General features: G+C 54.0%; 1 protein-coding gene across 4 annotated transcripts; it reads left to right on the forward strand.

Moving 5' to 3' along the window:
- The first annotated feature begins 473 nt into the window (after positions 1-473).
- CAPN1 (calpain 1) lies at positions 474-26,670 on the forward strand. Of its 4 annotated transcripts, none has more exons than XM_013044643.2 (22): positions 474-585; positions 2,172-2,439; positions 2,605-2,674; positions 2,958-3,076; positions 4,730-4,863; positions 4,944-5,112; positions 5,915-5,998; positions 6,334-6,419; positions 6,729-6,803; positions 6,936-7,096; positions 19,960-20,138; positions 20,881-20,892; positions 21,592-21,803; positions 21,899-21,938; positions 22,469-22,534; positions 22,624-22,681; positions 23,462-23,526; positions 24,113-24,181; positions 24,401-24,479; positions 25,055-25,171; positions 25,510-25,568; positions 25,905-26,670. In XM_013044643.2, exons 2-22 carry the CDS (start codon positions 2,173-2,175, stop codon positions 25,929-25,931), a joined length of 2,148 nt encoding a protein of 715 aa, XP_012900097.1. In that variant the 5' UTR covers positions 474-585; position 2,172; the 3' UTR covers positions 25,932-26,670. The 4 variants fall into 4 exon arrangements, with proteins under 4 accessions (XP_012900097.1, XP_044920747.1, XP_012900096.1 ...); XM_045064812.1 differs by lacking the exon at positions 474-585 and adding an exon at positions 650-762; XM_013044642.2 differs by lacking the exon at positions 474-585 and adding an exon at positions 1,172-1,333.
- The last annotated feature ends 82 nt before the right edge of the window (positions 26,671-26,752 follow it).

The raw sequence follows: 26,752 nt of genomic DNA on the forward strand, positions 1-26,752 counted from the left end.
GACTCAACTTCCCAACCACCAAAACCAGGGGACCAGGAGAGCCCACTCCCCCAGAGGGGGCTGGTGTGTCTTAGTCATGGGTCTCTGCTGTACAGAGAGGCTTTGGCAAGAAGGTTTAGCCAAGAGTGGACACATGAATGCTGAAGGGAGAAGAGCAAAGAGCCCTGGATCCGGCCCCAGGTGAGGGGACTCGGCAAGTCGCATCCTTCGGCCTCAGTTTTCCTCATCTGTAAAGTGAGGCTGTGAATGAGGTTGGGTTAAATCAGGGGCTCTCACCCTTCCGGGGTCCATGTGTCCTGGAATCCTAGGAAAGGTAATGCACTGTTTCCCCAACAAAATGCTCGTGTATACATGCTAGGAGAGCGGCAGCGGCTGCTGGGCCTGGCCCCCGTGGTCAGCGAGAAGCCCTGAGCTGGGCGAACGCCGCAGTCCTCCACCCTCGGGCTCCGGGCTCTCCGACTTCTCCCAGCACAGCTCGGGAGGCGGGAGGCGGGAGGCGGATCGGTCGGTCTAGCGTGGGCCCGCCGACCTGCCTGCAGCCTCTGCCGCCCCCTCCCGGGTAAGGCGGCACAAGGACGCATCCAGGTGGGTGGGCCGAGGACTCGGGGGCGCGGGCACAGACGCCCACCTCTCGCCGGTTCCGGGTCCAAGAAACCCCCGAGCGCAGGAGGAAGATGGGTTCCCGCCATTGCCGGGCTCCGTCCCATTCTCGCCGCACACACCCGGGAAACCGAGGCCGGGAGGGGCCGGGACTCGCTCAAGGTCGCGCCGCGAGCCGGGGCCGGGGGGCGCGCGGAGCCGCTCGGGCCGGGTTGGAGGCGCCCCGAGCTGGAGCCGCGGGGGCGGGTAGCGGGGTGGCGGCGCGGAGCCGGGCTGCGGCGGGGCCCCGGCTGCCGTGTGGCCCGCGTCCGGCAGGGGTGCGCCCGCCGCCAGCCCGGCCCCTCCTCCGAGAGGCCGCCGCTGCCAGAGGCAATCTCTGCCCCGCGCTGGGGGCGCGGCGGGGCTGGCGGGGGGCGGCGGGAGGCGAGGCGAGCTGAGCCCCGGGGAATGCCCTCCGGGGGCGCCGCCTGGGGTGGGGCGGCCCCGCCCTGCAACCCGAGCCGCGGCCCCGGGTTAAAAATACCCCCGGCCCTGCCCTCCCCCGCGCTCCCCTCCCCCGCCCCCGCGGTGCCCTTCCGTCTGGGCCGCAGCGGCCCCTCCCCGGGCACCGCTGTGCCTTTCAGTGATCTGTCCTCGCGCGGGCGCGGCGGCGGTGGGAGGGGTGGGGAGACCCTGGGAGAGAGATAGTCGGAGAAGGGGACGCCGAGATAAGGGGGAGCCGAGGGGAAGCCGGGTAGGAGGCCGAGGAGGAGCAGGAGGAGGGAGGGGGAGAGGAGGGCGGAGGGGCAGCGGGAGGAGGGCGGGGAGGAGCGCTCTTCCTGGTTGGGCCCTGCCCTGAGCCGCCACCCGGGAAGGCAGCCGCAGGGACTGCAGCGATCCCCCAAACACTGCTCCCCCAGGTAAGGAGCTGGGTGTCCCGGCCAGGATTTCCCGACCTCTGGCCACTGCTCTCGGGCTGAGGGGCTGCCCCCCTGCGCCGGGTCTTCTGAGTGCCCGGGACAGGGGCGGCGGCTCGGGAAGCCGCTCAGCCCAGGCAGCCGGCCCAGCCTGCGCTCACCACTGTCTCCAGGGGCTGGGCTGGGGGAAGGCCGGAGGGGTCGGGACGGAGGCCCGGCAGCCCTGGATCACCCAGCCCGTCTCAGGGCGCTGGGGAGGGGGACCCTGGCTGCCTGGAGTTCTCAGCCTCCCAGTCCGGTAAAGGGGCCAGTGCCTAGGGAGCTTGGCTGTTTGGGGAAGGGGTTCCTGTGTCATCTCCCGGCTCTGCCTTGCCCCACCTGCCTGGCCCGCTGAGCCCAGCACTGCGGGCCCGCGACGATGGGAGTCTGGGAAGGGGAGGGGTTAGCATTATGTAGAGTTGGGGAGAGGGTGGCCAGTGCACCGAGGGGCGGAACATGCCCCCCTCCTGGTTTCTGGGGGCATAAGGAGGTGGCAGAGAGTCCTGGGTTCTATGAGCGGAGCGGTGAGGTGGGGAAACCCCAGGTTTGGAAAGTAGGGGTGGTCTGGGGCAGGCAGGAGACCCAGTTCTAGCTCTGGGAAGGCCTGGGTTCTGAGCACGCTGGTCTGTCCTGCAGGATGGCTGAGGAGCTCATCACCCCCGTGTACTGCACCGGGGTGTCTGCTCAAGTGCAGAAGCAGCGGGCCAAGGATCTGGGCCTTGGGCGCCATGAAAACGCCATCAAGTACATGGGCCAAGACTATGAGCAGCTGCGGGCTCATTGCCTGCAGAGTGGGGCCCTCTTTCGTGACGAGGCTTTCCCCCCGGTGCCCCAGAGCCTAGGCTACAAGGACCTGGGCCCCAACTCCTCCAAAACCTATGGCATCAAGTGGAAGCGCCCCACGGTGAGAGGGACCCCCTCCCCCGGGGTGGGCTCAGTTTACCCCTGTCCTGGGGGAGGAGTGGGAATAGGACTCCAGGTCCCTGGTGGGGAGTGGGCTGTGGGGCGGCTGGGTTCCAGTTTCGGGGGGGGGGGTCTGGCCCAGAGACAGGACTCGGGTCTCTTGCAGGAGCTGCTCTCGAATCCCCAGTTCATTGTGGATGGAGCCACGCGCACAGACATCTGCCAGGGAGCACTGGGTAGGCCTTTGGTTGGGGGGGGTGTTGGGATTCTGAGTGTTTTTTCCAGAGTAGTTCCCCCTGCCTGTTCCTTCCGGCTCTGCCCTAACCCCTCCCTCCCTCCTGCAAGCTCAGGCAGGTTCTGGCTATCAGCGCTGGGCTGGTTTGCCTGGATTCCTAGGTCAGGTCTCTTTGTTGAGGGACAGGGTGCCCAGGGAATCCCAGGTTCTCCCAGGAATGGGCATCCATGCTTCCCGGGGAGCAGATGTGCAGAGCAGTCCTGATTGGGTCCCTCCCATCCCAGGGGACTGTTGGCTCCTGGCTGCCATTGCCTCCCTCACCCTCAATGACACGCTTCTTCATCGAGTGGTTCCACACGGCCAAAGCTTCCAGAACGGCTATGCCGGCATCTTCCATTTCCAGGTGAGGAGCCCCGGATCCACCTAGGACCAGGGGAAAAGGGGGTAGCAGGCCCTAGAGGAGGTGAGGACCGGTGACTCACAGCACTCTGATGTTAGGGCAGCTTAAGTCCACACCCTGCGGGGATCGGTCCTCCCTCTAGAAAGAATTTGACCTCTTGATGCCATCTCAGATCTGTCATGTGTGAAACGGCTGGGCAAGGCAGGTATTTCGGCTGGCGGCTTTCCCGTGTGGTTGTGGGTATCAGGAGGAAAGTGCTCGGAGGAATCGAAAGATCTCTGTAGTATTTCCTGGGGGACAAATGCTTTTCCTCCACAGGGTCTCAGTGTCCCATCTGAAGAATGGATAGTGATCCCCTGTGGGAAAACAGACCAGCACAGGTGGCCATCCCCACCGGTGGCGCAAGTGGCCCCTCTCCCCACCTCCTCCTGCACTTTGGCAGCCTCTAGCCTCTGACAGAGCCCTGCAGAGAAGAAAGAAGGGATTAAATCTGTTTAAACCTGCTATCCCCCTCCTTTCTAAAATATTTTACTTATTTATTTGACAGAGATCACAAGTAGGCAGAGAGGCAGGCAGAAGGAGAGGGGGAAGCACGCTCGCTCCTGAGCAGAGAGCCTGATGTGGGGCTTGATCCCAAGACCCTGAGATCATGACCTGAGCCGAAGGCAGAGGCTTAACCCACTGAGCCACCCAGGACCCCCCCCCCCCATTCCCTTTTTGCACACAGAGCCCATTTCTCAAGTCACACTAAGGAATTCTCAGTCAGCTGATGCTGGGAGAGAGAAACCCCCATCAACCCTGGATTAGACCCTCTGGCCCTAGTGGCCCCAACCCTGCCCCGGGGGATTCCAGGGCCTTCTCCTCTCTGGCCTGTTCAGGGGGTCCTTTTCCCTGTTCCATCCTGCCCTGGGCCTGAGCAGAGCAGACCAGAGGGTCCTAGGGTTGCACCTGCAGGGTCCCGCTTGCAGGGGTATGGCCTCTCTGCCCCGCCCCCTTCCCGCCCTCCTCCAATCCGCTCCTCCCTGGCCTCCTGATTGGCCTGTTCCGTACGCCTGCCCCCAAATCCTAACTACTTGGGCCCGCTTCCTCTCGTTGCAAGGCTGTTCTGCACTCCTTCCCACCTACCTGGCACTCCATCGCTTCTGGCCCCAGGCTCTTGATGTCTCTGGTCCTGGGAAGGTCCTGGGCCTGTCTCTCCCGCCATCTCTGAAGCAAACCCATGAATGCGGGAACCGCATCCATCTCGTGGTCTAGGTGCCATGTTTTTTGATCCACACTTCCTTTACATGTGTATCCTGTCGCGCACCGCCTCCAGACACACATCCGGACCTAGAATGACCTAGAATAAGACCTAGAATGCAGAAGGGAGGGGACTAGGTCCACGAGAGCCAAGCCCCCAGGGCCTTCCAGCCTCTCCATACCTGAGAAAGCACCTTGGTCTGTTTCCAGAGTATCAGTAATGCTGCCCTAAAAACTTTTTAGCTCTGTGAGCATGGTTTGTTTTCCCTTGAAGAAGGCTCCACTGTTCCCTTTTCTGGCCAGGGAAACTGAGATTCAGAGAGGCCACCTCGTTCAGGCTCCTAGATCTGGGGTGCGTGGTCCGGCATCTAGCAGATGGTGGGGCTCAGGTGCTCACCGTGCTCTCGTCCCCTCCAGCTGTGGCAGTTTGGGGAATGGGTGGACGTAGTCGTGGATGACCTGCTGCCCATGAAGGATGGGAAGCTGGTGTTTGTTCACTCTGCCCAAGGCAACGAGTTCTGGAGTGCCCTGCTCGAGAAGGCTTATGCCAAGTGAGTAGGGGCCATGGGCCATGGCAGGGGACCCTGGGGCCTTGTTTGCTGCCAGAGCGCTGACCTGGGGCTGCCCGCAGGGTGAATGGCAGCTATGAGGCCCTCTCCGGGGGCAGCACTTCAGAAGGCTTCGAGGACTTCACAGGCGGGGTCACCGAGTGGTATGAGCTGCGCAAGGCACCCAGCGACCTCTATCAAATCATCCTCAAGGCCCTGGAGCGGGGGTCCCTCCTGGGCTGCTCCATTGACGTGAGTGCACCCAGCCTTGACCCCTGAGCACCCCTCCCCCGCATGACCTGTCTTCTCTTCCAGCGGTTTCCTTTTCCAGCCCAGCCCGGGGCCTTGTCCTGGCCCCAGACTTGGCTCCAGACCCATCACCTCACCCCATCGCTGGATTCTCACCCAGCCTCATCTGTCACCTCAGTCCTGTCTGCCTCCTTCGTGGCTGGTGTCGTTCCTGTCCCCCAGACCTCAGACAGACAGCTTGTTTTCCTGCCCTTCTGCTGCCCGGTGCTGTTGGCCAGTGCTGTTCATCACCTCCCCTGCTGCTTTTCTGTCCTCACCACTTACCCTTGACCTCGGGCTCCTCCCCCCACATCACTGTGTCCTTAGCTCTAACCCCATCCCTGCTCTTGCCCTTCTCCCCCAGTCCTCGCTGACTCAGTTCTGTCCTCACCCCCTTCTCCACCTCACCGCATCCCTCTCCGTGAGGGCCTTGGGGCTCTGGGAGAGCACACGCTATGTGTGTGTGTGCACGTGTGTGTGTGCATGGGTCTGGCCAGCTCTGGCCAAAGCAGTGTCAGTGGGCTGCCCAGGCCCCCCTCCGCCAGTGGTGGCATTGGAGGAGTGACCCTCCCCTTTCAGAGGTGCAGTGTATGTGGGGGCGTTAGGTAGAGTCAGGGTCCCTGCTTGCCACTCTCAGTGGCCGTCGTATGTGTTTGGGGGATGTCTGGGACCTGTGATGCTTGGGACTCACCTCCTGACTGGGGATGCGGGTGCCTGTGGTCCCTGGAACCTGGCCCCTGACCACGACACTTGTGTTGCTGTGCAGATCTCCAGCGTTCTGGACATGGAGGCCATCACCTTCAAGAAGCTGGTGAAGGGCCATGCTTACTCTGTGACAGGGGCCAAGCAGGTAGCAGCCCACATGGGGTTCTTCCCTGGAGGGTGGTTCCCGCCTCCTCTCTTGCCTTTGCCTGTTTGGCTTGCGCCCAGGGCTTGGGGGAAGGGCTGGCTCTTTGACCTCCCAAAGCATGTTACTCGTGGCCCCTGATCCTGAAATGTTTATCTTGCTCTGCCCTGGTTTTCGGTAGCTTGTGTGCATAGCTGCCTCCCTCCACGGTAAATTCCTAGAGAACCGGCTGTATTCCCCCTGCTGCGGTGCTGGGCGCTGAGCAGGACTCCTGAGGGTGAAGGGGCGGGAAGTGACTTTTGCTCGAAGCGGGCACTGACGGGAGCTCTGGGGAACAGGTGAACTACCAGGGCCAGATGGTGAGCCTGATCCGGATGCGGAACCCCTGGGGCGAGGTGGAGTGGACGGGAGCCTGGAGTGACGGGTGAGGGGCAGTGGACCCTGGCTGGGGAGGCTGGTCGGGGCTGCCCGCGTCTGTGCTGGGGCTGTGCTCAGGACTGACCGGGGAGGGGGGTTTTGGAGGGCATCTCTGTGTTACTGGTTCTGGGGGACTGTCCCGACACAGTTCAGGCCGAGCATCCTTGGAGCTGGTCCTCCTGTGACAACCCCTGGAATTGGGACATTGGGCTGGACCACACGGAGGCCTTCTGACCGGGGCTCAGGGAGGATGGGCCCCAGGGACGGAGGTCGCGGGTCAGTCCTGCCGGCACCTGGCAGCGCCCTCTCCCCCCAGCTCCTCGGAGTGGAATAATGTGGACCCTTACGAGCGGGAGCAGCTCCGGGTGAAGATGGAGGATGGAGAGTTCTGGTGAGCGGCCCCTGCCCTGTCCGGCCCTCTGGGGTTTGCGCTCCAGTTCCCGAGCTCCACAAACCCCACACCTGCACCCTCCCTCTGTGCCCTGGCTGGGGACCGGGGCTCAACTGTGTTCCGGGACCCCAGGATGTCCTTCCGGGACTTCATGCGTGAGTTCACGCGCCTGGAGATCTGCAACCTGACGCCCGATGCGCTCAAGAGCCGGTCCATCCGCAAGTGGAACACGACGCTGTACGAGGGCACCTGGCGGCGGGGGAGCACCGCGGGCGGCTGCCGGAACTACCCAGGTGACCTGACCTCGAGGCCCGCGGGGCACCCAGGGGTGGCGTCTGGGCCTGGCTGCCTCCTGGTTCGCTCACCTTGCTTCCCGCGCGTCTCCTCCCCAAGCCTCCCCGTTTTTCTCATTTGTGAGATGGCCTGGTTGTGCTGACCTCTGAGATTTTCCTCGGGGAGTATCCTTTACTCCTCTTTCTGGAACCTTCCCTCCTGGCTTGCTGTCTTCCTGCCTGGGCCTCCGGCCACTGTTCCCTGAACTTCTGAATCCATGCGGGTGACGTGGGCCACAGCCTGGGCTCTCCATTCCTCCCCACCCACACCCGCAGAGACCCTTTCTTCCACCTTAGTTCAGGCACCCCCCCGGAGGCCCACCGGAGCCTGGCCAGACCTCGCACCCTGACCTCTGCCCTGACCCTTTGGGCCCCCTCCTCCGGCAGCCCTCAGCCTCATCTGACCGTCTGGTCTGTGAAGCCCACTGTTGCTCTGTCCTTCCCCAGTCATTGTGCCTTTTCTTCTCACCAGTTAGAGTCACCATGGCATCTTGTCCCCGCAGACACTCTGGCTCCTGGCTCCCTCTGCTCCTCCCCCTCCCCCGAAGAATCCCAGCTGAACCCTCTCCATCAGCTGCAGGACCACTGAGAGGGGCTGCATATTCCCTGTCACGCAACGGGGGCAGCATTTTCCCTGTAAATTCACAGCCGTGGCCCTCAGAGGACCACCTTGCATGGTTCCCGCCAGTTCCCTTGCCAGTTAGGAACATCTCCACTCCCTCAGATCTGCCTCCGCGGTTACTCCCATCTGCGGACCTGGCCTTGCACTTGAGGGATACCTCTACTTCCCGCAGGGCGCCTCTGGTGTTCGTCCTGCCTGTCTTGGCCTATGCCCGTCATTACTGCTCTCTTGACTGTGACAATGACAGAACTGCCCGTGCTCATGGGGGGCCACCCTTGCCCCTGCTCTGGCTCCTGTTCTCCCACGTGTCTGAAAGCCTTAGGCTCCATCATCCATCACCCCCGGCCCCTGTTCTCCGTTTCCCCCGTCTGAGAGCACCTCTCGTAACCAGACTTCCCCACCCATTGCTCTGCTCCCCTTCGAAGCAAAATGTTCCGGTTCGCTACACTCCCCGTTTCCTTTCAGCTTCCAGTTCAGATTTTTAACCCGCTGTGGTCTAGCTTCCGTCCTCACCGTGCGATCTCTTTGGAAGGCCACCCGTATCTTTGGCTTACCCAGACCCTCCCCCGCCACCGCTCTGTTCCCATGTCCCGTGTCCTCCGTGTTCCCAGCATGGCTCATAGCCCTGTTTTGAAGCATTTTTTCCTCCTTGTGGGGATCCAGTTCCAGTTTTTCCTCAAATAGGCAATAGCTGTGCCCTGCATCATTTATTAAGAAAACTCTCTCCTTTTCTCGCTGCGGTGACGCTCCGTGCGATTGTTCCCGTATCTGTGTGCGTCTCCTTCTGGACTCACCATTCCATCCCTTGGTTTTCTGCTTCTGTGGATAGCACGTTGATTTCATTGCTAGAGATCTGCGAGAAGTCCTTTGGGGGTGGGACAAACGCCTTCAAGAGTCTCTTAGCTATTCGTGCCCTCTGTTTTCCTGTACGAATTTTAGAATCAGCTACTAAGCCTTACAGAGAATCATTTTGAGACTTTATGTGGAATTGCGCTGACACTGTGAATCGATTTGGGGAGAACTGACATCTTTAAAGCTTTGAGTCATCTTATCCAAGAATGTGGCATGTTTCTGTTTTGGTCTTCTTAGTGTCTTTCAATGAAATTTTATAATTTTCATCTAGAAGACTTAAATATCTTTGAGCTTAATTACTAGGTACTGTATCATCTTGTTGCTATTATAAATGGCGTCTCTTCAAATTCTCTTTCCCAAATAACACAGTAACATGCACTTGACCTTTTAAATTTATTTTGTATCCAGCAATCTTTTTTTATTTTTTTTCCCAATAGTGCATGGGGCAAGAGAGTAGTTGGCGGTGGGAGGGGGACACAGGAACAGAATCTTAAGCAAACTTCATGCCCATAGGGCTCCATGTCCTGTCCCTGAGATCATGACCTGAGCTGATATCCAGAGTCAGACACTTAATGGACTGAGCCACCCAGGTGCCCCTCTAGCAAATTTTTTAAACTATAATTTTTTAAAAGCTTTTATTTATTTGAGAGAGAGAGAGAGAGAGACAGAGATAGTTAGAGCAAAAGCAGGGAGGAGAGAAAAGCAGGCCCCCTGCTGAGCAGGGACACCTATGCGGAACTTGATCCCAGGACCCTGGGATCATGACCTGAGCTGAAGGCAGATGCTTAACAACTTAGACACCCAGGCACCAGTGATTTTTTTGTATACCTGCAGTGTTGGGCCATCACCACCACTATCTAATGCCAGAACCTTTTCACTACTCCCCAAAGAAACCTTGTATCCATAAGGATCACTCCCTCTCTCCCTCTCTCTCCCTAAGCCCCTGGGAACCACTGCTCTACATTTTGTCTCTGTAGATTTGTGTCTTCTAGGCATTGTAAATGGGATCATACAACATGTGGCTTTTCATACATGGCTTCTTTCCCTTATTATAATGTTTTCAAAGGCTGTCCCTGTGGCAGCATGCTCCCAGTACTGGATTTCTTTTTTATGGCTGAAAAATACTTCACGGTGTGTATAACACCACCTTACGCTCATTCAGTCATCAGTTGTTGGACATTGAGATTGTTTCTAGTTTTGGGCTCTTATGAGTCGTACTGCCACGAGCATTCATGTACCTGTATTTGTGGGAGCAGATGTTCCCTTGGGTCTCTTCTTAGGAGCGAAATTGTTGGGTTGCATGGTAACCCCATGTTTGACTCTGAGGAACTGCCACCTATTTCCTAAAGTGACAGCACCGTGATACATTCCCGCTAGCGCTGTCGGACTTCCGGTTTCTCCACATGCTTGTCAACACTTGTCATTGACCAGGTTTTTTATTGTAGCTGCCCCTGGTGGGTATAAAATGGCATCTCATTGACAATTTGCATTTCCCTAATGATGAATGATGTTGAAAAGAATGTCTTTTCATGTATTCATCGGCCACTTATGTATGTTTTTCAGAGTTGCTATTCAAATAGTCAGGTCATTTTAATTTTATTTTATTTAAGATTTTAATAATTTGACGGAGAGAAAGAGCACAAGCAGGGGGATTGGCAGAGAGAGGGAGAAGCAGTCTCTCCACTGAGCTTGGAACCCAATGTGGGGCTTGATCCCAGGACCCTGGGATCATGACCTGAGTTGAAGGCAGATGCTTAACCGTCAGAGTCACCCAAGCGCCCCCTAGAAGAATTTCAGTTAACTTTGCCAAGATCCATCAGAGGAATCACTGTCTTCTTACAAAATGTATTTCTTAAGTAGTAAGACTTGAAAAGCGTAAGCAGAAAGACTTGAAATTACTCCTTGATCCGGCAGCTGCATTATGGGTACTATGCTAGGCATGAAAACAGCATTAATATCATTGTGTGTCCCCATCAGAGTTCTTGGGTGACCAGGTGGATTGTCAAAGAGCAGTCATATTTCAAAAGGAATCTTATGAACAGGAGATCTCAGCAATGGTCTTGAAATGTTCATAAAGCATGTTATAAACAGATGTGCTGTCACAGAGGCTTTGTTATTCCATTCAAAGAGCACAGCTGGGGGCATCTGGCTGGTTAAGTAGGAGGAGCGTGCAACTCTTGATCTCCAGGTCATGAGTTTGAGCCCCAGGTTGGGTGTAGAGATCATGTAAAAAAATTAATAATTTAGAGGGCACAGACAGAGTAGGTTTGGCATAATTCTAAAGAGCCCTAGGATTTATGGAACAATAAATGAGCACTGCCTTCAACTTAAAGTTAACAACTGTGTTAGCCGCTAATGAGAGAGTCAGCCTATCCTTTGACGCCTTGAGAGCAGGCATTGACTTCTCCTCTCCAGCTATGAAAGTCATAGATGGCATCTTCCTCCAATAGAAGGCTGCTTTGTTTACACTGAAAATCTGTTGGTTAGTGTAGCTGCTTGCATTCATGCTCTCAGCTTGATCTGCTGGGAACTTGCTGCTGCCGCTCCTACTTGCTGTGTCTCCTGGCACCTTCATGTTACGGAGTTGGCTTCTTTTCTCAAATGTATGAACCAACGTCTGGTGCCTTCAGACTTTCCTTCTGCAGCTTCCTCACCTCACTCAGCCTTCCCAGAATTGGAGAGAATTAGGACCTTGCTCTGGATTAGGTCTTCGCCTAGGGAACGTTGGGGCTGGTTTGATCTTTTGTCCGGACCACTAAAACTTCTTATCAGTGATAAGGTTATCTCACTTTCTTATCATGTGTTCACTGGAATAGTGCTTTTATTTTTTTAAAGATCTTATTTATTTTGAGAGAGAAAGAGAGTGCACACAGGCCCTTGAGCTGGAGAGGGGTAGAGGGTGAAGCAGATTCCTCACTGAGTGGGGAGCCCCATCTGGGGCTTAATCCCAGGGTCCTGGGATCGAGCCCCGCGTGGGACTCTCTACTCAGCGGGGAGCCTGCTTCCTCCTCTCTCTCTGCCTGCCTCTCTGCCTACGTGTGATCTCTATCTGTCAAATAAATAAATAAATAAAATCTTAAAAAAAAAGAATTTTTCCTTTGTCGTCACAACTTGGCTGTTTGATGCAGGAGGCCTAGCCTTCTGCCCCTTTTGGCTTTTGACACACCTTCCTCATTAAGCTGAATCATTTCTAGTTTTTGATTAAAAGTGGGAGACATGGGACTCTTTCATTTGAACACTCAGAGGCCATTGTAGGGTGATGCACTGGTCTCATTTTAATATTGTTGTGTCTCCAGGAATAGGAAGGCCCCAGAAGAGGGAGAAAGGTGGACAGCCGGTGGGTGGAATTGTTAGAACACGCATGGCATTTGTTTAAGTGGGTACAACTTGTAGTACCCCCAAATAAGCACAATAGTAGTGTAAGAGATCACTGATCACTGTAGTACCATATATGGTGTGAGATAGGTGTCCAGCTGAATTCGTGTGCGTGTGGACATCAGTTGTTTCAGCATGATCTGTTGACAAAACTACGTTTTCCCCATTGAATGGTCTTGGCACCCATGGTAAAAATCAGTTGGCCATCTATGTATATGGGTTTGTTTTGGGACTCAGTCCTTTTCTTTTAGTTTATATATCCCTTTTTTATTTTAAGATTTTATTTATTCATTCATTTACTCATTCATTCACTCAGAGAGCATGTGTGAGGGAGAGAGAATCCCAAGCAGACTCCATGCTCAGCAAAGAGCCCAACGCAGGGCTCGATCTCACAACCCTGAGATCGTGATCTGAGGTGAAATCAGGAGTCAGATGCTTAACTGACTGAGCAACCCACACACCCCTCTATATCCATTCTTAAGCCTGTACCACAATGTTATAGTTACTGTAGCAATTACTGTAGCTTTGTAGTAAGCTTTGAAATCCGGAAGTGTGAGTCTTCTACCTTTTGCGTTTTTTTTCATAATCATTATGACTTCTGGGCCCCTTATAATTCCATATGAGTCTGAGGATAATGCTTTTCCACTTCTGTGAAGAAAGGTGTTGGAATTTTAGTAAAGATTATATTGAATCTGCAGATCACTTCCGATAGTGTTGACATTTTAATAATACTAAATTATCTGATCCATGAACTTGGGGTATCTTTTTATTTTTTCATTAATTTCTTTCAGCAATGTTAAGTTTTTCAGCTCCTTTGTTAAATTTATATCTAGGTAGTTTATTCTTTTGTATACTGTTGTAAAGGAATTATTTTACTAATTTCCTTTTTCAATTGTTCATTGTTGGTGTATGGAAACACAATTGATTTTTGTGTCTTGAGCTTCGTAATCTGCAGCTTTGCTGACTTTGATACTAGTTCTCGTAACTTTCTTGTGGATTCTTCATGTTTTTCTATATACAGGATCATGTTATTTGCAAATGGAAATAGTTTTTTTCCTTTGCAATTTGAATGCTTTTTTTTCTCCCCTTGACTAATTGCTCTAGCTAGAGCTTCCCATACCGTGGTTATATAGCAGTGGTATAAGCAGGCATCTTGTTCCTGGTCTTAGGGTGAAAGTTGCAGTCTCTGAGTATGATATTACTGGCTTTTCTATAAACATTCTTTGTCATATTGAGGTCATGCCATTTTGTTCCTAGTGGGTATTTTTTTTTTTTAAGATTTTATTTATTTGATAGAGAAACAGTGAGAGAGGGACACAAGCAGGGGGGGTGGGAGAAGGAGAAGCAGGCTTCCTGCTGACCAAGGAGCCCGACATGGGGCTCGATCCCAGGACCTGGGATCATGACCCGAGCCCAAGGCAGATGCTTAATGACTGAACCACCCAAGCGCCCCTATTCTTAGTTTTCTGAAATTTTTTTTTTATCATGAATGTGTGTTGGACTTCATGAAATGCCTTTTCTATATCAATTACGATGATCATGTAGGTTTTCCCCCTTTCTTCTGTTAATGTAGTATATATATTACATTGGTTGATTTTCTTATGTTGAAACTATCCCTCATTCTGAGATAAATCCTGTTTCATGGGGTCTGATCCTTTTAAGATACCTTTGGATTTGATTTGCTAGTATTTTTGGGGGATTTTTACTTTGATATTTATAAGTGATGTCCTGTGATTTTCTTGGGATGTCTTTATCTGGCTTTGGTGTCAAGGTAGTGTCACATAGAATGAGTTGGTTTATCAAAAAGAAATGATCATGTAAATGAGAAATCATGTAGAATAGTAATTAAAACACTATGTGCCTGTATTTAAAAAAAAATCTGAGATCAATAACCTGTAAAATTGCAAACTAAACCCAAAGCAAGCATAAGAAAGGAAATAATAAGGATGAAAGTCCAAAGAAAGGAATCAGAGAATAGAGAAACAATAGAGAAAAGTCAGGGAGATCAATAGTCAGTCCTTTGAAAAGCTCAGCAAAATTGGCAAATCTTTAGCCAAACTAAACAAGAAAAAAGAAGACTCCAGTTAGTAAAATCAGGAATTAAAGAGAGAACATGACTACAAACCCAACAGAAATAAATGGATTATAAGGAGATACTGTGAATAATTGTGTGCCAACAAATCAGCTAACCTAGATGAAATGGACAAGTTCCTAGAAAGAGACAGGCTACCAACATTGACTTAAGGAAAACAGAAAATCTGAATATGCCTGTATTGAGATTGAGCCTATAACCAAACCTCCCAGTTATAACCTGCTAATTATTCTTTTACAATCTGTATGAGATCATTGCTTTGAAATAAATAGAAGCTGGTTCTGCAGGCCAGCACGTGGTGAGTTTTCCTCTGTGTCCCCACATTCTCAATAAGACTGGCCAACACTTACCTGTTTTGTATTATATGCCAAGCATTCCTCTAAGTATTTGAAGTGCAGTAACTTGCTTAACTTTCACACTGACCCTACGAGGTAGGTACTTTCATTATTACGTGTTTAACAGTTAAGGAAGGTGGGTCACTAAGAAGTGGCGGAGCTGGGATTTGAACCCAGGATTGCAGCCCTGCAGTCTGTTCTCTTGACCATGACACAGTTCTGAGGGCTAGGGGGAATGCTTTATAATTGTTCACCATATGAAACTTAATCTGTTAATTACTGGAAGAGGGAGGATAAAATCAAACCCCCTCCTGATGGTTTTGCTGATTTTCCCTTTATATGTCAGTTATTTTTCTCTACATGTTCTGCATTATGATATTAGGTGCATCAGGCTTAGAATTGTTTTCAGTTGCTAGTGAATTGAACCTGTTTTGTTGTTACTTAATGGCTACCTTTTTTGGTAACAATTTTTTTTTTTTTTTAAGATTCTGTTTATATGTTTGACAGAAGAAGAGAGAGCAAGAGAGGGAACACAAGCAGGGAGAGTGGGAGAGGGAGAAGCAGGGTCCCCGCAGAGCAGGGAGCCCAGTGTGGGGCTCGATCCTCGGACCCTGGAATCGTGACCTGAGCCGAAGGCAGATGCTTAGTGACTGAGTGACCCAGGCTCCCCCTTCAGTAACAAATCTTGTAGTTTTAAGTATATTTCACTCAATGTCACTATAGCAATTACAGTTTTCTTCTGGTAATTTTGTGGTATGTTTCACTATACTCTGTGATGTCTGATCTTTTCTAAAGCTCAGTGTTTTAGTTGTTATCTTTCATAAACTGACTGTAGCTGGCTTTTTAATAATCTGTTTGAAAAATTTTGCCATTTGATTAGAAAAGTTTAATCCACTTACAGTTACAGTGATTACTAATAACTTTGCATTTATTTCAGCAGACTTACTGCACATTTTATTTGTCCCTCCTGTTATGCCTTATTTTGGATTGAATTCTTTAACCTTTTTCTCTGCTGGCTTTTCAGTCTATGAATTTGGAAGATATACTTTTTTTTTTTTTAAGATTTTTTATTTATATATTTGACAGAGAAAGAGACTCAGCGAGAGAGGGAACACAAGCAGGGGGAATGGGAGAGGGAGAAGCAGGCTTCCCGCTGAGCAGAGAGCCTGATGTGGGGCTCTATCCTAGGACCCTGGGATCCTGACCCAAGCTAAGGCAGATGCTTAACGACTGAGCCACCCAGGCAGCCCCGAAGATATACGTTCTTAATACATTCTGAAGTTAGTTGATCAATATCTTTACCCTCCTCCTGAACGATGCAAAGACCTTAGACTACTTAACTTGGCTCACCCCTCCCTTTGTTTAATATGCTGTTTTTAGATTTTAATTCTAAACACTTTTCTTAATATCTTTATATTTAATTCTTAAATATCATCATCATCACTATTTGATATAGTCCATATTCATTAGATTTTCCACATAATTTTTTTCTCACCATTTTCACAACTTTCGTCTGAGACCATTTTCCATCTCCCCGAAATACACCCTTTGTGTTTCTTACTGTCCGTCTCCTCCTCCCTCTCCTTCCGTAAACGTTCTCAGTAGCTCTGTAAAATGCCCTCATAGGGTGTTTATTCTCAACAGTTCTCTGAACACAGAATTCTGGATTGTGAGACTTCCCAGCCCATTGAAGGAAGTTGTTACTCTTCATTCTGCTTCTGTTGCTCCGGGAGTCAGACTCTGTCTCCCATGCCTCCTGCGATGCTTTGTCTTTTCTGTTTTAAGATTGTTTACCTTTGATACTCTGTCATTTCACCATGATGTACTGAAGTGTGGATTTGTTTTCATTCCTCTTTGGAGTCATTGGACTTTGTCCATCTGCAAATTGATGTGTTCAGACAATTCTAGAAAATTTTTAGTCATGAGCTTCTAGAATAGCAGCTCTGTCTTACACTCTTCGTTTTTTTCCTTTTAGAATTCCAATCTAATGTAAGCTGGAACTTCTTGCTTTGTCGTCTGTGTCTCTTAACATCGCTTCAGTTTTCCATCTAATCTCCCTGGGTCACATTTTGGAGCGTTCCTTCCATTCTCAATACTCTAATGTCTTTTTTTAAAAAAAAATATTTTATTTATTTATATGACAGACAGAGATCACAAGTAGGCAGAGAGGCAGGCAGAGAGAGAGGAGGAAGCAGGCTTCTTACTGAGCAGAAAGCCTGATTCAGGGCTCGATCCAAGGACCCTGAGATCATGACCTGAGTCAAAGGCAGAGGCTTAACCCACTGAGCCATCCAGGTGCCCCTGTTGGTTAATCCTTCTAACAAGTACTTAATTTTGTTTAAAAATTTATGTCTAGAAGTTCTGATGTCTCTTTTTCAAATCTGTTCATTCTTCCTCATATTTTCAAGTTTTTCATTTATTTCTTTAAATATATGTCTAGTCTTTTTTATATGCTGTGTCTGATTATTGCAATATCTGAAGTCTTGGTGGGTTGGTTTTTGTCCACTGTGGCTGCTGGTTTTTACTCCTCATGCCTTCTTTCCTTGTGAGTTTTTTTTTTAAATTTTATTTATTTGTCAGCATAAGCAGAGGAGCAGCAGGCAGTGGGAGAAGCAGACACGCCACTGAGCAAGGAGCCTCACGTGGGTCTCGATCCTGGGACCCTGGGATCATGACCTGAGCGAAAGGCAGATACTTAACCGACTGAGCCACCCAGACGCCCCTGCATTGTGAGATTTTTGACCCATTTGGCCTACAAGTTCATGGGTGGGAGGTCTTGGAGTCCTTGGGTAAAGTTGGGTTCCTCGAGTGTTTCTGTCAGTCACCTGGGATGCTGCTAACCCAGGACTCTTTCAAAAACAAATTCTCTCCTTAAGATTTCCTTGATCCCACAGGCAGCATGAAGTAAAACCCAAGTTTGGGGCTCCTGGGTGGACTCAGTGGGTTAAAGCCTCTGCCTTCAACTCGGGTCATGGTCCCAGGGTCCTGGGATTGAGCCCTGCATTGGGCTCTCTGCTCAGCGGGGAGCCTGCTTCCTTCTCTCTCTCTGCCTGCCTCTCTGCCTACTTGTGATCTCTATCAAATAAATAAAATATTAAAATGAAATAAATAAATAAATAAAACCACAAGCTCTCTTGAAGGCTTGTGGGTGTAAATTCTCCGGGAGATTTTCCCCCCTTCTTCCCAATGGGGTTTATTTTTCTTTCACTATTAACACTGTTGGCATTCCTCATAGGGTCTCAGTTATATCACCAGGATCTCCTATTAGATTTTTTTTTTTTTTTAAGATTTTATTTATTTACTTAGAGAGTGAGCAAGAGGGAGAGAGAGAAAGCGCATGAGCCAGGGGAGGGGCAGAGAACCAGACTCCCCGCTGAGCAGGGAGCCCGATGCCGGACTCCATCCCAGGACCCTGGGATCACAACCTGAGCCAAAAGCAGGCGCTTAACTGCCTGAGCCACCCAGGTGCCATCCTATTAGATTTGGTCTCCTGTGCCAGAACCCAGGGCTCAGGGTTTCCAGGAGTCAGCAGAAGTCCTTTGGCGTTATTTACCTTGTAGGCTCCTAGTGTCCTTTTTGTTTGTTTGTTTAAAGATTATGTTTATTTATTTGAGAGAAAAAGCATGAGCAGGAGAGGCAGAGGGAGAAGGGTAAGCAGACTCTGCTGAGTGGGGAGCCTGACATGGGGCTTGCTTGATCCCAGGACCCCGAGACTGTGACCGGAGCCGGAGTCAGACACACAACCTGCCGAGCCACCCAGGTCCCCTACCTCATGTCGATTTTTTAAAAAGGCTTTACTGGGTGCCTGGGTGACTCAGTCATTAAGTGTCTGCCTTTGGCTGGGGTCATGATCCCAGGGTCCTGGGATCCAGCCCCCAATCGGAATCCCTGCTCAGCGGGAAGCCTGCTTCTCCCTCTCCCACTCCCCTTGCTTGTGTTCCCTCCCTAGCTGTGTGTCTCTCTGTCAAATAAATAAATAAAATCTTAAAAAAAAAATAAAAATAAAAAAAGACTTTACTGAGATGTAGTTCACTTATGATACAATTCACCTACCTCAAGTATAAAAATCACTGTTTATTTTCATATATTGTAGATCTATCACCACATCAATTTTAGAACTTTTTTTTTTTAAAGATTTATTTATTTGACAGAGATCACAAGTAGGCAGAGAGGCAGGCAGAGATAGAGGAAGGGAAGCAGGTTCCCTGCTGAGCAGAAAGCCCGATTCAGGGCTCGATCCCAAGACCCTGAGATCATGACCTGAGCCGAAGGCAGAGGCTTTAATCCACTGAGCCACCCAGGCGCCCCTAGAACATTTTTTAGCCCCCAAAGAAACCACACACCCCATGGCTGTCACTCCTGAGCCCTTCTTCCTCCTCGTTCCTCCGTAACCCCCCACACCCCGTTGCGTGGATTTGCCTGTTTGTACACTCACCCATGTTAAGAGTGTGCATCTGTGCTCCATTCCTTTTTTGTTGCTGAGTAATATTCCATCATTTGGTTATGCCACAATTTTCCTGTCTGTTCCTCAGTTGATGGACAATTGGGTTATTTCTGCATTTGGATATTATAAATGATGCAACTAAGAGCACTCACATGCAAGTTTTTGTGTGGATGTACATTTTTGCTTACTTGGGGATGTACCTCGGATTGGAAGTGCAAGGTCATAGGGTCATTCTGTGTTTAACCATTTGAAGAACTGGCGGACTGTTCTGCGCAGTGGCTGCCCCCTTCTGCACCCCCACCAGCCCTGTCGGAGGTTCTGCTCTCCACATCCTGGCTGGCACTTGAGCGCATTTCATTTTGGTTAATGTCACCTTGTGTGGGGGGGAGGGGAATGCCGTGGCTTATTCGTGTCTAAAAAGTGGTTTCGAGTATTGTATCCAGCACCTGGTTGTTTTAGGGGCTGTGGGCCGCTGAATCACCCAACTGCCAGAAATGTCTTTGTCACCCTTGCAGCTCTGAGGCCTCCTGTCAGACCCTGCTTTCTCTTTTTCTTCCCTAGGTCATTGTCCACACAGCAGTTACCCAAATCTTTTCGGGCCCCTTCTGGTGCAAGCCTGTTGGGGCTGGGGAGGTCCTTTTGCTCTTCGATTCAAACCACACTCCTTACCACCCACCCTGCTCCTGCCCCTTTGCCACCTTTCTGGATCCCCCGTGCTCGCTGGAGTCCGATGCTGCCTTAGATCCTGGCTGTCCCTCATGTGTGGGGCTCTTGGTTCTCTCTTCTGCTGCCCAGGGTCTTCCCAGGGCTTCTCCTTTCCATCTCTCTCAATTATCACCTCCTCGGAGATGCCCAGCCTGACGACCTCCAGCTTGCTTATTTTTGTAACTGTTCTGTCAGTTACACTGACTTGCTCATACTTTGCTCCCCTCCTGGAATGCGAGCTTAGGAGGGTAGGGACCGTGTGTCCCCGCTGCAGGGCTGTCACAGGGCACACGGTGCACACTTAGAACTGTTTGTTGGATGACTGGGTGAACAGACACGCAGAGGGGCCACTCCACCCTGTTCCTCCTCTGATTCCTGCCGACCACCCACCTCCTGCAGCGACCTTCTGGGTCAATCCCCAGTTCAAGATCCGGCTGGAGGAGACGGATGATGCAGACGACGACTACGGGGGTCGCGAGTCAGGCTGCAGCTTCGTGCTCGCCCTCATGCAGAAGCACCGTCGCCGCGAGCGCCGCTTTGGCCGGGACATGGAGACCATTGGCTTCGCGGTCTATGAGGTGAGCCCGGGGAGTTGGCCCAGAACCAGCGGAGAAGCCTGCTGGCGAGTTCCAGCAGGGGGCGCCAGAGGACCCTGCTGCCATAGCGTTCAGGCAGGAGGCCTGGGACACTGTCCCCAGAGGCACCTGCTGAAGTCGCTCTTGGGTAGAGGGATTTGGCTTAGTTGACAACTGGGAGGTAGCTTTTAGGGGACAGGCTTGGGCTTGGCTTCAGAAAGAAGTAGGCATGTGTGTGTCCTGGTGGAGTAGTGAGCTCCCTGTCTTAGAAGTGTATAAGCAGAGGCTGGCTTGGGAGGGCCCCGCTTCACCCCTTATGTTTAAGACACAAACTTCTGGACCTTGCTGGTAGGGGCAAAGAATGACTGCGGTCTTGACCCAGGCCCAGAGCTCCTGGTCGCAGACTGGTATAGACCTCTGATGTCCCTGGCCTTTGGGACATGGCAGCTGGCCACCTGGGGTCTGTCCGGGGGTTCTCTGATTCAGAGCCAAGGCCCAGGGCATTCTGAGGATGAAGAGAACCCTGCCTCCTGCCTGAAGAGGACCAGGCTCCCTTTCCTGAGGTCCTGCGATCCCGCTCTGCTGTGATGATGGGTCTGCGGCCACCAGTGGTCCTGGGCTCTGCCTCCTGGTGTCTTCAACCCATCATTCTTAAGAACTCAGGACCTCTGCCCAGGAAATGCTGCCCCCCACCCCCAGCTCTGGGCCAGGCGCAGGTCTCTTAACTCCTCCATCTCTCTGGCAGGTCCCTCCGGAGGTAGGTGTGACACCAGAACCACCTGGATTTCCATACCCCTGAACACAGGGGGCCTGACGGTGCCCAGAGGGGAGCAAGATGGCTCGCGCATAGAGAGTTAAGAAGTCACCTCCTCTTATGGCTCGCTAACTGCCCTCCTCCCCTCTCCCGGGGCTGGGGGCAGACACTGCTGTTCTGGGCGCCAGGGCAGGTAACAAGTGAGGGAGCTGGATTTGAACCCTGGCCCTCAGAGCAGTTCCCCCCCCCCCACCCCGCCCTCTCCCACACACCTGAGGCTCTTCCTGTCTTGCTGTTTCCCCTGAGTGAGCGCTGGCTGCGGCTGCCCGGGATAGCTAAATACTCCGCAGCCCTCAGCAAGCTGCCTTAGCTCCAAGCCTCAGTGTCAGCGAGAACACCAGCTCACATGGCCCGCGTGAGCTTTAAACGAGGGCCCCACCCCCCGGAACGTACCTGTGTTGAGTGACTTGGGGAATAATCGTGGGAATGTTTCTTCAGTGGTGCCCTAGAATCCCCGTCCACCTCCAGAGTGTCTCCTCGCCGCCGCCCTGTGCGGTAGGCAGGGTTGTCGCCTGCGCCTGACCCATGAGGAAACAGACGAAACCATTTGTCAGAGTTGTCAGGGTCTGGGTCAGTGGGCGGATCCTGGGGGGACAGGGGCGTGGCCATCTGCAGCCCCGCCCCCTCCTTGCTTCCGGCCAGCTGGTGGGCCAGCCCGCAGTGCACCTGAAGCGGGACTTCTTCCTGGCGAACTCCTCGCGGGCGCGCTCAGAGCAGTTCATCAACCTGCGGGAGGTCAGCACCCGCTTCCGCCTGCCGCCCGGGGAGTACGTGGTGGTGCCCTCCACCTTCGAGCCCAACAAGGAGGGGGACTTCGTGCTGCGCTTCTTCTCGGAGAAGAGCGCAGGGACCCAGTGAGTCGAGAGCCTCTCGCCAGTGCCTGCTCCCCACCTGCTTGGGGTCTCCCTGCGCCCTCCTGACTGGACCCCCCCTCTCCCCACCCCTGCAGGGAGCTGGACGACCAGATCCAGGCCAATCTCCCTGATGAGGTGCGTGCCCTACCCACCCCCCACACTCCCTACCCCCTGCCTTCCTCTTCTGCCCTCAACCTGGGTGTGTCGTGGGGACCTGGGCGTCTTGGCTCCTGCGAGGAGCTGTGAGAGGGATCCTGATCCCTCATCCGCCCAGCACCTGACAGTTTGCAAAGGCTTTTGAGGTAATAGTGGTGCGAGATCCCTGAGCTCGTCTCTTTCGGGTTTTTGCTGAGCTCCTTGGTCACCCCGTTTCCTCCATGACAACTGTGTCAGGATGCGGTCACCCTGTTACCCTTCAGCGAGAAGCTCAAGTTCAGGGAGGTTCGGGAACTTGCCCCCCCATCACAGATCTGAAGGGTGCCCAGTTTGGGCCACAGAGCCCTGGGCAGGTGGACGGGGCGCGGCGGGGGGGGGGGGGGGGGGGCGGGTCTAGATTCCCACTTTCCAGGTGAGAAGAGTGAGGCTCCGAGACGTGATGAGGGGGCAGGTGGTGACGAGTGGTCCCAGCCTCGCTCCTGACCTGCTCTCCTCTGCTCTCCATCCAGCAAGTGCTCTCAGAAGAGGAGATTGACGCGAGTTTCAAGACCCTCTTCAGGCAGCTGGCAGGGGAGGTAGGCTGGGTGGGCTGGGGTGAGGGGCTCCGGGGCAGCGGGGGGCAGCCTTTCCCCAGGGTGGGTGGTGCCATCCGTCTCCCCCCCAGGACATGGAGATCAGCGTCAAGGAGCTGCAGACCATTCTGAACAGGATCATCAGCAAACGTGAGCGTCCCGGCACCTCTCCGCCCTGGGTCCTCGCTTCCTCTGAACTCCACAATCTGGGTTTCTGCTCCCACATTGAGCCAAACCCAAGTCCTCGGTGTTCGTGGGTGGGGCAAGCCCCCATTGCCTTTCTGAGCCCTGCTCACCCCACTTCCCTCTCGGACTCCTTCCACCATCTGGCCGGTCCCTGTTCTCTGCCCGAGTGCCGGGGCTCAGTGTTGTTCTAGAAGCGGAGCTGTTGACAAGCACCATAGTATGAAGGAGAAGCCCACCCCCCTCAAGAAGATACACCCCAGGGCCGGGCCAAGTGGCATCAAGCAGAACGAGGCTGGCTCCCCCTCCACTCCCCGCCATGTGCACAGCCAAGGGCAGCCACCCCCGACCTTCCCTTTGCCCCCGCCTCCGACCTCCTTCCACGCTGCTCCCTCAGCCCAGAGCCCTCTCCTCTGGCCCCGCGGTGGGGCCCGTGGCAAACCCCAGCCCTGCCATGGCCGCCTTGGCCTCACGTTCGTACTGCGTCTGTCCCACGTCTGTTTGGCACTGACTCCCTTTCATTTGTGGCTCTTCTCTGGCAGGGACATGGCTGACGGCACACCAGCTTGATTGTTCTAGTACTTTAAACCGTGCTAACGATAAAAATGACCTGACGCACCCACTCTGCTAGACTTTCCATGCCAGGCGCCAGGAATCGTGCTCGCCTGGTCCCCGTCCCCCTGGGGACCCCTGCGCGGTGCCGCAGAAGCTTGCGGGGTTGAGGTGTTGGAACTGGTTTTCTTGCAGACAAGGACTTGCGTACCAAGGGCTTCAGCCTGGAGTCGTGCCGCAGCATGGTGAACCTCATGGACGTATCCTTCGCTTCTGTTTCCTGAGGCTGCTTGGGTTGGGCAGCGAGTGGGAGAGGGACACCCTGTGACCTCTCCCAGGAACAGTGCAGAGAAAGGGACAAAAGCCCTGTCAAGTGTGGACAGACAAGCTCTTTTCTCGGGCAACTTCCCGTTGACTGGGAAGGGGAAACGGAGGCACAGGCTTTGTGTTGAGTGAGCGATAGAGCAGGGTCTAGGTCCTTGAGTGACCTTCAAGTTGGTGCTTTTTGTATCCTCTGAACCCAACCCCCCTGGCTTTGCAGGTTCCTGCCTCTTCCCGTCTCCCCTCACCTTGAGGTCAGTCTCCCCTTCTTCCCGGTTGTTCTCACCCTGTGCCTGGTTTAAGCTGCCCTTTTAAAAATATTTATTAGAGAGCGAGGGTGCACACATGCGCACGAGCAGGGAAGAGGCAGAGGCAGAGGGAGAAGCAGGTTCCCTGCTCAGCAGGGAACCTGATGCGGGGCTCGATCTCTGGACCCCGAGATCATGACCTGGGCTGAAGGCAGATGCTTACCCAAATGAGCCTCCCACACGCCCCTGGTTTAAGCTTCTTAACAGTAGCCACCAGCGGGACGGCAACGGGAAACTGGGCCTGGTGGAGTTTAACATCCTGTGGAACCGAATCCGGAATTACCTGGTGGGTGGTCCCTCAGCCCTGCTGGTGCCCGCCCTCTGCTGTGGCCTCGATCCCAGGCAGGGCCTGTGCCCACCCTGGGGCCACGTCTCCAGATCCCAGCCCCTGGCCCACCTTTCGGGTCTTTCCCCTGCACCCTCATCAAGCCCCCACCCTGGGGGGTGGCGGGAAGGGCTGGGTGCCTCCCTCGGCCCGGCCCTCACCCTCTGCTCCCTGCTCTAGTCCATCTTCCGGAAGTTTGACTTGGACAAGTCGGGCAGCATGAGCGCCTACGAGATGCGGATGGCCATAGAGTCTGCGGGTAAGGCCTGAGTGCCAGAGGCCCGATGGCCCCAGGCCGATTCCCCACTAGTGACCCAGGGTGGCAGGCTAGCACACTGTCCTTGTCCCTGGGATGGTGGTGATGATTGGTTGTGGCATCCTGTGGGGACTGAGCTAAGTGCTTTGTCAGCATTTCCTTTTGTCCTCTGCAGCCTGACTGGGCAAGGGTCTCTTACTATCTCCACTGTACGCCGAAGAAAGTAGGGCTCAGAGAGGGAAAGTGACTGGCCTGCTGCCACACAGCCAGGGTGGGGTGGAGCTTGGTGCCTGAGCCTCGAGTGAGGGAGGTGCGTGTCCGGATGAGGCCAGGGCTTTCCGCACAAATAAAACTTGACCCCTGGGCCCTCTGGCCCCTGATTCCCTGGGGCTGTCAGGCCCTCGCTCCCTCTGGGGCTGGCACTTGCTTGCCCAGCCCCTCCCAGCAGCAGGCCCTACTCAGGAGGCCTTCAGGCCTTGGAGCTGCAGGGCTCACCCTGCCCCCTGCCTCCAGTTCCCCTCCCTGTCCCCTCGGGCCAGGCCATGCCTCCCTGGCCCTTACCCACTCTCCCGGGCCAGGCTTCAAGCTCAACAAGAAGCTGTATGAGCTCATTATCACCCGCTACTCGGAGCCAGACCTGGCCGTGGACTTCGACAACTTCGTGTGCTGCCTAGTGCGGCTGGAGACCATGTTCCGTGAGTGCCCCGTCGGGCTCCTGCCTCTGGTTCTGTCTCTCATCAGCTGTGGGGGAATGACAGGGCAATAGGGAGAGATAGGACAGACGTGCCATGGCGTGTGCCAGAGAGGTGAAGGGCGCGGCACTTGGGACCCTGCAGGCTGAGTGCTGGGAGGTTAGGGGAGCGGGAACCTGGCAGCAGCGGGGCTCGGGCAGCAGGAAGAGCGGTTTCCCCGGCAGGCACAGGTGAGGGCTTGGGGTGCTGTGGGGATGGGGAATGAGGGGCAGGGTGGGTCCTGGTCTTGTAGGAATGTTCTACTGGGTTCTCAGTGCCAGAACATCTTCTTTTGAATGTAGGATTTTTCAAAACTCTGGACACGGATCTGGATGGTGTCGTGACCTTTGATCTGTTCAAGGTGGGCACTGCCCTTGGCTGTGGCAGGGGAGGGCATTTAGGGTTGGTGGAACTTCCTTACCTGCTCGGGGGTAGCAAGCCTAGGGCTTCAGACCCAGCCCCAAAGGCCAGGCCTCCTGAGTCCTTGAAGGAGGGGGTGGGGTCGCCTGGGTCCAGGGAAGGGAGCAGGGAGGGAGGGCCGGGCTCCGGGAGGTCTCTGCGGCGCTCCTTCCCCCAGAGGGCCCCCTCCCACCTGCCCTCAGTGGGTGAAGCGACAGTGTCTTCTGGGGCGGGAGGCTGGACTTGGCGTCTCTGCTGTCCCCGCCTGACCCGTCTCTCCACCCCCCACCCCCGGCAGTGGTTACAGCTGACCATGTTTGCATGAGGCAGGGGCTCAGGCCCCCTTGCTGTGTTCCTCTCGCTCGTCTGCCAAGCCATGCCTTCCCGCCATGCCACAGCAGGCCACACCAGCTGCAAGTGCCTTCCTCGGAGCGGGAGGCGGCCTCGTCCTCCTGTCCTACATGTCCCAGCTGCCGCGGCTCATCTGCTCTGCGCAGAGCCGTGTGGCCTTCCCTGCCTTTGCCCTCTGTGGGCTGGGGGGAGGCAGGGGGGGACTCGTCTGCCCCTCCGGTCTCCAAACAAGGAAGGCAGCTCTCGCTTGTCCCTGCCTCAGGATGGGGCTCCAGGGGGAGCCGACAGCCCCGGGCCTCCTGGTGTCCCGACGGTGTCCAGAGCCCCCCTCCGCCCCGCCACCCAGTGTCACCTGCAGACCTTCAGACAGAACCACTAGCTCTGCACAGTTACAGCCCAGCTGTGCAGGGCCCTTCCCAGCCGAGGCCTCCTCCTGGGCCTGGGAAGGCCCGCTCCTTCCTGCGCAGAAGCCCGTGTCCCTCCTCTCTGTGGCCTGCCCTGCCCCACCTGCCAGCCAGGAGTCGCTGGGCCTGAGGGGTAGTCGGGTGCTCCCTCCCCCGCTCCTTCCTTTTTTATATTGGTGACTTTAACGGGGACTCTTCAGGGACTGGTGTACCAGTAATGGGGGTGCCAGAGGCACCTGGGTATGGGGTGGGGTGGGGATCTCACATTTCCATGCCGAGAAACCCCAAACAATAAAGGAAAAGGCCCCACCCCTGTGTCCGGAGTGTATTTCTGCCCCAAGCTGCTGCCCAGGAAGGCACCAGCAAGCCTGGAGCTGGAGGGACAGCCCAG

Source organism: Mustela putorius, unplaced genomic scaffold (assembly GCF_011764305.1).
Source record: "Mustela putorius furo isolate JIRA1106 unplaced genomic scaffold, ASM1176430v1.1 tig00000127_pilon_pilon_pilon, whole genome shotgun sequence".
Taxonomy (NCBI): Eukaryota; Metazoa; Chordata; class Mammalia; order Carnivora; family Mustelidae; genus Mustela; species Mustela putorius.

Bases quoted from the DNA above. Each gene is read 5' to 3' on its own strand.
- CAPN1 (XM_013044643.2), top strand. From the start codon at position 2,173: ATGGCTGAGGAGCTCATCACCCCCGTGTACTGCACCGGGGTGTCTGCT. The intron at 21,939-22,468 runs GTGCGTGCCCTA...CTCTCCATCCAG, and splicing joins AGGCCAATCTCCCTGATGAG to CAAGTGCTCTCAGAAGAGGA. The intron at 22,535-22,623 runs GTAGGCTGGGTG...TCTCCCCCCCAG, and splicing joins TCAGGCAGCTGGCAGGGGAG to GACATGGAGATCAGCGTCAA.